This window comes from Crocodylus porosus, unplaced genomic scaffold, assembly GCF_001723895.1.
Source record: "Crocodylus porosus isolate Cpor-Errol unplaced genomic scaffold, CroPor_comp1, whole genome shotgun sequence".
In the NCBI taxonomy this organism is placed as follows: domain Eukaryota; kingdom Metazoa; phylum Chordata; order Crocodylia; family Crocodylidae; genus Crocodylus; species Crocodylus porosus.
The window spans coordinates 6,115,985-6,127,116 of record NW_017728937.1 but is presented as its reverse complement, the minus strand read 5'-3'; the positions used below and the strand labels follow the sequence as shown (position 1 = coordinate 6,127,116).

Sequence of the window (11,132 nt, the reverse complement as noted above, 5' to 3'; positions counted from 1 at the left end):
AGCTGAGGGAGGATAGGTTTAGGTTAGATATTAGGAAGAACTACTTCACTGTAAGGGTGGCCAGAGCCTGGAATAGGCTTCCCGGAGAGGTGGTGCTCTCACCTTCCCAGGAAATCTTCAGGAGACTGGATAGGCATCTGGCTGGAGTCTTATGACCCCTCCCACCCCCACTGCTCCTTCCTGCCCATGGCGGGGGGGGTCGGACTAGATGATCTGTCTAGGTCCCTTCCAACTCAGTGATCCTATGATCTATGAAGCAGTAGGTGGTTATGCTGTGGAGATCCCCAGTGCCCCGCATCAGCGGTACTGGATGCTAGCGACTCTGCCCTCTCAACTGAAGCAGAGTCAGTGCCAGCAGCAAGTCTTAGGCCTGGTCTCCCTTGCCAAGTTTTCCCAGCATAGCTACACTGGCTACAAGCATGAAGGACCAAACTAATCTCCATGCTACAAGGTGCATGCTTTCTTCGTTCAGCTTGCATTGCTTTGTCTCTCCACTAAATGGCTCTGCTTGCACAGCTGTGGCAGCTGCAGACACCAAACACAGTGATGATCACTACAGCTGCTTCAGCCATGGCTGACTTCCTAAGCATGCAGACACCCTGAATTAATTATTCAGAGATGGGAGTCACCCCCAAATATCACTATACAGTGTTCACACTGGAGCCTAATGACAAGGTACAACACCCTCATTTAGGGCCTGTTGTTCACCACTGCTTCTCACACTGCTCTCAGCTGGGCCAGGGGATTGTTCACAACCTAACAACCCTGGCTACCAGGCCTGCGTACCTGTATTGGGGTCTCCTCACTTGTTACAGCTGACAGGAAAGACCATCGTCTTTTGTTCAAACCTGGCTGGTGACCCCCATGCAGACTGCAGATCTCACTAAAAGGACTTGGGAATGCCAGTGTCAAGGGTGCACAGCACAGCTATCTGGCATGGCAGTGCCCCAGCCCCCACTTTGCTAGAAGCTTCTGATTTCCACGATCAGTCAGTTCAACAAGCAGGCTGATTCAGTGGCCCATCGTTTCTGGACTTCGGAACTTCTTGAAAGTAGGAACTGAGCAAGGGGACTTGGGACCTTACACTCTCCCAATGCCTTCCTCAAAGTCTTGGCTGTGGAGGTGAGCAGTCAAGGGTGTGCCAGCCAAAGGCTAAGCTGTAGCATCATCACACATGCAACTACACCCAGGAATGCGGCTGGGCAAGGCCTGACCTACGCAAGACTTAAGAGCCACAGCCACTTCCCTATTCCTTTTTAACACTATGGAGAGGACCCTGTGACAGGCTGAACCAGGGCTGCTAACAGGCAAATGCACCACAGAGTTGGTGGAGCAGCCGAAGGACTGAGCACCTCTGGTGGTGCCATTGGCTCTATTGAGGGGGCTGGTGCTGGCGCATGCTGGAACAACACAGGGCACATAAAGTTCCATGTTAAAATCAGGACCTTCCTTGCTGCCAGGCCACCTCAGGGAGCAGGAGTGCAGGTGGCAAGACATGCCCCTCTCCCTTTTGCTTCCACTAGTCTTCACACAGCTGGGTAGACAGGGTTGGGGTGTAAATATTGTAACAGGGAGACCTGAATGAAGTGAAACTAATCTCAGCCCACATCCGCTTAGGATCAGACTGGCTGCCATACTTAGGTTCGGGAAAGAATTTCCATGGTCAATTGATATGGACTATGGGGCGAGGGGGTTGCTTTCCTCTGCAGTAGAAGGTACAGCCCTCTTCCTGATCTCTTGAGCATGTATTAACAACTTTTTACAGCAGCAGGACATTAGCTGCTGTGGTCCCCCTGCTTTATTTGTGGCAGTTTAGGGTGTTAGGTCTTGGACTGCATCAGGGTTGATTGTGTAGGTTTACTAAGAGGTTAGATCAGGAGTTGGCAGCCCCTGGCACATGTGCCATTCAGGCCTTTTTGCTCAGTACACCACAGCCAGCCTGGGATCCAGGATGCTACCACTGGCCACAGAGCCCGGGCTGCTGGCACTGGGTGGCTGGGACATTTCAAGCCCTTCTGCAAGCATCTTGGGCTCCATGGCAGCTGTGGCAGGAAGGCAGAAGGCTGCAAACAGCTGCACCAAGCTCTGGAGCCCTTGGCCTGGTTCTGTGGCAGTATGGCTGCACGCATATCTCTAAGCTGGGTGGCAGGGGAGGGGCCAGGGTTGTGCTGCCCCACGGCCCTCCCTACCCAGAGGCACTTGTGCACCCACCATGGTACTGGAGCCCGGTGCAGCTGTTTGCAGCATCCTGGCTGCTTGCCACAGCCAGCCCAGGCTCTGGGCAGCTGCAGCAGACAATGGGCAGGCTGCAAAAGCTGCACCAGGCTCCAGTACCCTGGCACTGGCTCTGTGCTGGCAGTGATTGCATGTGCGCCTTCGGGCACAGGGCAGGGAAGGGGCCGGGGCAATGCAAACCCAGCCCTCCCCTGCCACCAGCTGGGGGTGCACCTGCAGCTACCACCAGCAATGAGGATTGGGCCCCTTGCTATCTGCCCCTGACAAGCCAAGTTGATGTGTGGCTCAGGGTTGGGGTGTTTTTGGAAATCTGGTCAAAAATGTTGCGGAGCCCTGGGTTAGATAATTGATTTGTATAGGACGATTTGGAGAGGGACGATCCTGCCTCAGGCAGGGGGTTGGACTATATGACCTCTGGAAGTTCTTTCTAACCCTACTTCGCTATGATTCTATCTGACCTTTAGTCCCAGCTGTGTCCTGAAGGCATATGCATAGCCTGCCCAGCGAGGTACTGGCTGAACACCTGTCTAGAGTTGTATCAACTGGTGAGGGCTGCGTTTGGGGAGAGCAGTTACAGGCTCAGAGCACAAAAGAGGCTGGTCCACATGACATAGGGCACTTCAGCACTGTGCGCTGTGCGCTGCAGGCAATCACAAAGACAGGCTTCTCCCAGCTGGTGCCACCATCTGCACTCCAGGGCTATCTGGGAGTGGGAGGGTACTTACATGCACCTACCCTGCCCAAGCCCTTCCTGTATTCCCAGCAAGAGATGCATGCCCCAACTCCTCCTGGTATCCTGACACCAGTACCTCAGCACCATCCCTGCTTTCCTTCCCTTTCAGGTTGTTTTCTATTTATGGCTCCATTTCTCACCAGCTCCCCTGGGTCACTCCTAGCTCACCTCCCACACTAGGATCTCTTCTCCTTTAACCCTGGAGATGTTTTAATTTCTCAGAGAACCACAGATCCCCAGCACTGAGGGCCCTAGCATGTCTCACACCTCCCAGGTACCCTGCAGTTCCATGACTGGACATGCCACACAACCCCAATGCCCCCTTGCTGTCATACTGTACCATAGGGTTGTCCCTGGGTCTCTCCAGGGCAGGGGGGAAAAGCCTCAAGTTGGACATCTGGCCTGTATTTCTGAGCTCAGGCCTTCTGAGGGCAATGGTGGCAGAGGCAGCCAAGCTAGGAATCTTCCAACTTCCTCAGTAAACTCACCTTCTCCCCCTGGAGGGACGGGACAGAGTCCCGCAGGCTGTGAAAGCTGTCTTTGATGTGGTCCCTGCGTTTGCGCTCCAGCGCATTATGGTGAGCCCGCTTGTCAGCCTGGAAGAAAGGAACAGAGAAGAGAGACATGAGGGGTTGCACAGGGACAGACATAATGCTGGGGTAGGCGGGTAAGGGGAACAGCATCCACAGCGCAGCCCTGCGAAACAAAGATGGTGAGAGACAGCAACAGCTAGGCACATGCAGACCAATACTGGCCTGTTCAGGAGGGAGCACGCTTGCCTACCATGCCCTACATCCAGCTACCAGGGGATTTCAGTGACTGATGCCAGCACCCACACATGTAGACCAGCCCCCAAGGAAGACATAAGTGCCATACTACATATCTAACCTACATGTCTAAGGGAACCATAAGAAATACCTCCCTTCTGTATGTGGGGCCTCCCCAGAGAGGGTCCTACTTAGTGCTTTCCCCTCCTGATTCAGGCACTAGAAGTCTAGGATCACATGGTTTCAGCCTCCTGTCTGTTTGAATGCGGTGCTGGGTGTTTAACAGAGTTACAGATTAATATACATTGTAAGGCTGGAAGGGACCTTAGAAGATCACTGGGTCTAGCCCCCTGCACCAAGCAGGAAAGACAACTGGGGTCAGGTGACCCCAGCAAGGTGACTGTCTAGTCTCCTCTTGAAGATTTCCAGGGTAAGTGATTGCACCACCTCTGGAAGGAACTTATTACACAGTCTGGACACCCTAATTGTGAAGAAGTTTTCCTAATGCTAAGCCTGAAACAGTCTTCTAGGAGTTTGTGACCATTACTCCTGGTTTTCTCCAAGGGTGCCCCAGTTGCTTGCTGAGCCCTTGATGTATGCCCCAGATGTAATGGTAAGCTGCTACCATGTCCCCTCTCAGCCTTCTCCAGGCTCAAGTGTCCCAGGTCCCTCAGCCTTTCCCCGTATGGCTTGCCACACAAGTCTCTGATCACATGGGTGGCCCTTCTCTGGACCCTCGCAAACTTTTCCATGTCCCTGTTGAAGTGCGAAACCCAGAACGGGATGCAGTACTCCAGCTGTGGTCTCACCAATGCCGAGTAGAACAGAAGAATCTCCTCCTTGGTTTTGCTGGAGATGCATCAATTGATGTATACCAGAGTATTATTTGCCCTGCTGGTGACAGCATTGCACTGACGGCTTATAATCATACTGTGGCCTATTATTACTCCCAGGTCCCTTTCATTTGTAGTGCAGGTCATATCGGCATTGCCAAGCCTGTAGGTGTGTAGGTGATTGTTCATCCCTAGGTGGAGCACTTTACATTTCTCAATGTTAAACTTCATCTGGTTCTGGTCTGCCCATCTTGCCAGCCTGTCTAGGTGTGCCTGCATCTGCAGCCTATCTTCAAGCGTGACCAGGCTTCCCCATAACTTGGTGTCATCTGTGAACTTGGCCGGTGAGCTCTTCACTCCCTCATCCAAATCATTGACAAAGATGTTAAAAAGTACTGGACCAAGCACTGACCCGAGTCAGACGCTGCTGCCCATTTCTTACCAGGACGACACAGATCCATTCAGTAGGACTCTCTGGGTCCTACCCCACAGCCAGCTTTCTACCCACCTATCTTGCAGTTAAGCCCACAATCTTCCAGTTTTCTCATGAGAACATCACAGGATACCAGATCAAAAGCTTTTTAGAAGTCAAAGTATACAACGTATACACACAATGGGTGCACACACTGTATGCATTGTGTTAATGCTGGCTTTGGCCTGACAACACCTTTCTCTCTAATACCCTCAGGTGACCTGTCTTAGAGGAGCAGGCTGGAATGAACTGCTACGGAGGCCTATGCTAGTGGCTACCTCCATCCACTTTGGTGATACCCAGGAGACCAAACTAAAGGAGGCCTAAGCAACCCTGGCCTGGCACAACCGCAACTCTGCTGTGGACAGGATTACCAAGAGGACTTCAGGGAGATGGCTCTGCTCAAGCCTGCTGGTGTCTGCTCCAGCTGTGCACCAGGAGCACTCAGCAGGGATCCAAGCCAACAGGCCCAGGGTCCAGAAGCCGCACTCCCAGACACTGCCTTAGTCATACCCTTGTGGGGAGGCAGATGCTTTGCCATCAGCTATTAAGGGGCAAAATCTTTGACAGCTTCAAAAGGCTCCTCATGAGGCCCTTGTAACAGCCCTGTGGGGAACCTTTTGGGTGACAGGAGTGATGATCTGAGGCCCAGGATTTCACATGTGACCTGGAAATAATGCACCATGGCCAGCCCAGTCCAGCCTAGGCTCTCCATTCTGTCTCACTTCCCCCTGGCTAGCCAGCTCACACACACAGGCACACCTACACTGTGGCACTGGCTGCCTCTAGGTGCCAGGCACCACTTGATTCAAATCACTGTACCTTCAAGATGTCCCTGATAAGCTGTAGTGTGCTGACGGCAAGGCCCAAGGCAAAGGTGCCTCTGAGCTGTGCTGATGGCAAGGCTGCAAAGAGCAGGCCAAGAGCCTTCTAAGGGCACTGCCAGGCCTCAAGCAATGAGCTCAGTTGGCACAAGCCCTGCCCAGTGCCAAACCAGGGCAGCAGGACAACACTGCACCCTATTCATTCAGACAGCCTGGTCTGCTGCCAAGCTGTTCTCCAGTGCTGTCTCATTAGCTGCCTGCCTGAGCTGGCTGGAGACGACGAGGGAGGGAGAAGGCCAGGTTGCTCAGCCAGGGGCCCCAGCCCCCAAGATCATGTGAGGGATAAAACTGAGAGTCCTGACAGTCGTGGGGCAGGCCCAGGGCCTGCTGTGCTCTCCCACTTATCTTCATTTGTACCAAGTTTCAACTACCCTCCCCCTGAATAACAACAGGCACTGCGTAGGAAACCCAGTTTGACTATCATCCAACCAGAGACTTAAGCCCAGCACAACTGAAGGGGCAGTCAGGGGAACCAAGTCCTCATGGCAGAGCATCTAATGATGCCTGTAGAGGTCAAGAGAAGTCTAGCTATCCCACAGCCCCTCTTGGTGGCACACCCCAGTGGCACATCCCAATCCAGGCACAGACACAAGGCTCTACGTCAGCTGACAATGCAAGCCGGCAAGCACAGAAGGACCTTGTGACCCAGGAGCAGAGTGGCTCACAAAGGAATAAAAGCCAAGGGCTGCTGAGCAGCCATCTCTCCGTGGTCAACAGCCCTGAACAAGTACCACCTGTGGGCAATGTCATGCTTGGTGCTCCCTGAAACCTGAAGTTTTCAGAGCATCTCCTGAAAGCAAAATCTCCAGCAGCTGCAAGCCCTGAGCTGAGGACACTGCTCCAGGGCCATATGCACATGAACCAGTTATCGGGGGGCGGGGGGTGTCAAGCTGGCCTGATTTTAAAAAGCTCTGAATACATGACACAGCCTTGCAAATCCACCTCTGGCTAGACTGGGGCAGTTTTCCCTCATACACTCCAGCATCCACCACCACAGGATGCAGAGCTGTCCCATTAGCATGCAGCTGGTGTGAGCAAGCTATGCATTTGAGCCTTCCCACATGCACATCCTGACCTAGCTCTCCATGGCAGCTGGCACCCAAGTTGGTGTTCTTGAGGCAAGGCAAAGCGAGCCAGGCTGCTAGATGCCTCTTTGCAGCCCCTCTTCATCAGATCAGTTATCCCCTTTTCCTGGGCTTCCCCTATGAGAAGGTGCCAACAGGATGCTTCTACTCTGTATTGCCTTCATCAGGACCAGAACTAATCAATACCATTCAGCAAAGGCACCTCAGGAAATCTGGCACCAGACTGAAGCCAGGGAATCATATATATGTTTGTGTTGTATAATCAATTCCAACCTGAGCAGCAACTGGTTTGCTATAGAGGCTCAGAGCTCAGTATATCACAGCTCCCCCCTCAACTATTTCCCTCCCCCATCCCCAAATTACAGCTTCCACAAAAATAGATACACTTTTAGACACCCAGTCAGTTCCGCAGAATTTCTAAATGGGATTTAAACAATCATACAAAACCACACTTTGCACTGGCAACTTGTCTGGAGTTAGCAGGGACTTTCATGATCCAAATTTCAGAGTGTTCTTAACTAGACTATTAATGCTAATAGCAATTTAAAGTGAAGTGGTAAAGTCTTGGATACTGTCAGCTTGTTGCCCAGTTGCTTATTTGGGAGTCATTTAGTACAGATGGCAAGAACAGACCAGATGACATTTTATATCCTGCTTCTCTGTGCTAGCATGAGGTTGGTGGGTTTCAGTTACAACCGCTGCAGAGAAAGGTTCACAGAAAAGTTTTCACTGAAATTTTGAGATTCGCAAGCAAAGTCAAACCGGACTTGCCTCATTCTTGTTACTCCTGGAGCTGTTGCACATCACTAATGTTTGGCTGAGCCCCAGAAATCCTTCCAAATTATAAAGAAAAAAAATTCAGAAATTATTTCTGGTCAAGACATGTTCACTTAAGACTGTTACCAGGAAGCCCAAAATTGTAAAAACTGAAGGAGTAAAAACAAAACCGTTTGTACTTTCAGTTTCTTTTCTTTACGTATTCCTTGACTTTCTGTAGCTAGGTAAGCCTCTCTATTTTCCCCACTTTGCTTGGATCCAGTCAAGATACAATGGGGGAAAAAAAATTAAAAATATATTGCAAAAAAGAAGAGGCCCTGTGACTTCAAAGCCATTTACATTAGCACGAGGCACCTAAATCAAGGGAAACACCTAAAACTACTTTTAACTCCTATTTTTATTGAAGTGGAGATCCACTCAGCTCTGGAATTTTAAGTTTGTGAGCAAGATTCAATTGGATCACCCAGAATAGAAGAGGGATTTGGAACCAGCCCTACGCCAATAGCCTTAGGGAGGCATCTCATATAGCTCAGTAACGCACTAACGCATATACACTTTTCCCAGAGGAGACTGGGTGCAACGATTAGAACTGGACAGATCCGTATTAAACGCCGGTGCATAACCCTAAGCAAAGACAAGATGTCTGCACAGACCCACAGTGCACAGCCACAAGAACTCTTCAGAATGCCCAGATGTGTCACAGTCTAGGCCAGTGGTTTCCAAAGTGGGGTGCGCAAGACAATCCCAGGGGGTGCGGAAAGAAAATATTAGAACTTCTATTTATATTTATTTTTTATCTAAAAAAATAAGAAAGAAATTAAGCTTTACTAATATTAAATATATGGATTGACACTGGCGCCCTAACTCGGTCCGTATGTCAGATGGCTACGTCACGTATGGTACGCGACTAGTACATGTATATAATTTATAAATAAATAAATATACATACACTGGGGGTGCATGCTCAAAAATTTTTTACTGATAGGGGTGTGCGATCAAAAAAGTTTGGAGACCACTGGTCTAGGCAACCTCTACAAATTAAACAATCAAGCAGGTGGTCTGAGAAATACCAAACTCCGCAAATGAAGAGCAGTTCTTGAAAAGCAGCTCCCTGGGAGCCCGTAGTCAAACACTGTGGCCCTGTCACCCAAAAAGCTAGCCTTATTCACCAGCATTTGGACTTTGCAACCTAGATTATCTAGACTGGAGGCTTTTGGAAGTGCTGCAGCACCACAATTGCTCTGAGGCTGGGGACACAGAGGAATATATCAGCCAAACTAGAACACTCAAAATCTAAAACTGACTCAAACTGGTTCTAAACTTGATGTCCCCCTATAATTCACTGAAATCAACCTGCCCAAATGAAGAGATTCCCCCACTTTCTATGTATTTGAACTACTGGCAATAGCGCAGGACACTGCTGTGTCTGCACCATGATGAGTCTCAAGCAGAAGAAAACCTTTTACTTGAGGGCATGGATCAAGGGGATGTAACACATGCATTTTTGCTCTGGGATTCCATAGAAAACTGCAGGCCTTGTCACATGCTTGGTCCCGCTCGGCAGCCTGCAAGGGCATCAGCTGCACCCCACAAGGAAAAGCAGACTTCAAAAAGGGCTCCTGCTTGTGATCAGCAATCCCATGAGCCCAGGATCTCAGCACAGCAACTCCCAACATGTACCTGGGTCCCCCAACCTCAGAGATAGACCCTTGCACAAACCCTCACCATTCGTGGCACCCAACCCTGCCCCATGCCCAAAACTCACACCACCTGCTTCTTACAACAGCTGCAATCCCCCTATAGTCTCCGCTGACAGTTGACAGCAGCCTCTCCCCTCAAAACATTGAGCACATAGCAAGAAAAAGTAGACGCAGCCTACAGCACACCGCCAGTCCTGCTCCATACCTAACCTCCAGCATAGCCCGTGCACACCACTCTCTCCTGACTCACTTTCATGCCTTGCCTCAGTCAATCCCAAGAGTCCATCCCACCACATGCTGTCCTACCCTAGATCCACTACAACATACACCCCAGTCCACATGCATCCCAACAGACAAACATGACCTAGGCCCACTCCCGCAATTCTGCGCATTGCAGCCTAGCCTGCATGTGCCCCACAACACTCACGCCACCTCCACTGCTCTATCCCACCCAAACACAGTTGGCCCCCTCACCTAGAAACAATCTGTACCCTGATGTGCAGGGACAATCCCACCCCAAAATATTTCCCTCCCCACCCCAGATCCCTGCCTATACACACCTGCCCTAGACCATCCTACCCCCCACCCCGACCCATACATGCCCCCAGCCCAGAGTTCCTCCCATATTTCTACCTGGCAGCACCCATTTCCCCCCACAACCCTGGCCTAGCCCCTTTTCATGTCAGCCCATCCCTACACCAGGCTGAGACCATTTGGCCCATGGGTGACTGGTGCTACCTTAGTTGGGGGGGCATGTGCCCCCCCCGCCAGTGACAGGTCAGTGACCTGTCACAAAGTAGCTGTGGTGCTCCTGGAAGCAAGTGGGGAGAGGGGAGTCCCCTCCGTGGTGCCACCCCCAGCAACCTGAGCAGCAAGTGCAGCCAGTCAGGGGTGCACCAGCACTCTCAGGGGATGCATGTGCACACCTGTGCACCCACTATGCATCTGCAATAATTTGGGTCACCCCATGCCTCACTCAGACCACTGCCCCCACTACCCCTACCCATGCATAGACACAGCCTAGATTGCTCTGCTGCCTCCTACCCCCACACACATCTAGCACGGAGCATTCCCCCTTGGCACCTGCATTACTGGTTCAGACGAGTACACCCCCACCTGCACACGACCTCTTGCCCCTGTCCTGTGCAAGGCTGAAACCACTCACGTGCCAGGCAAGATTGTTGCCATCTGACCTCTGCCCCACCCCGACCCAGAGCATTGCATACCCCTCAATCTCTGCCCAGAGGTTTCCAGCACACGTCCTCACTCCCAGCACACAAATACATCCTAGTAGACCAATCTCTGCAGTTCAGCCATCTGCCCTGACCCACGCATGCCATGCCTGTCCTTGGCCCCTCTCCCCCCAGGCATCCTTGCCCGTGTCACACGCACGCAGGAAGGATCCCAGCCCGTCACACATCCTGCCCAGCTTAACCCCCCTTTGCACAAACAGGCGTGCGCCGTCCCACCCAATGGGAAGACGTGCACTCTGCAGGTGAGAGTCTCCCCAGGCCTCGCACACCTGTGCCTGCGCCTGCCAGTCTGGTCTGCCCCATGCATGCCCCAGCTGGTTCACCCCAGGGGGACTCCCACGCACACGACCCTTCTCCCCCGCCCCACACTGGTGCCCACCCGCAGCCGGACCC

General features: G+C 51.8%; 1 protein-coding gene across 2 annotated transcripts in view; it reads right to left on the bottom strand.

Moving 5' to 3' along the window:
• Nucleotides 1-7,859, bottom strand: part of MAX (MYC associated factor X) — a 16,054-nt gene extending 8,195 nt beyond the window's left edge. The window contains exons 1-2 of one of the 2 annotated variants that reach the window (XM_019547345.1): nucleotides 7,781-7,859; nucleotides 3,457-3,564 (exon numbers count right to left, since the gene is read on the bottom strand). In XM_019547345.1, the coding sequence (XP_019402890.1) occupies nucleotides 3,457-3,564; nucleotides 7,781-7,813 (141 nt within the window). In that variant the 5' untranslated portion in view covers nucleotides 7,814-7,859. The remainder of the gene's footprint in view (nucleotides 1-3,456; nucleotides 3,565-7,780) is intronic. The other variant, XM_019547346.1, reaches the window with a different exon arrangement.
• Nucleotides 7,860-11,132: the final 3,273 nt, after the last annotated feature.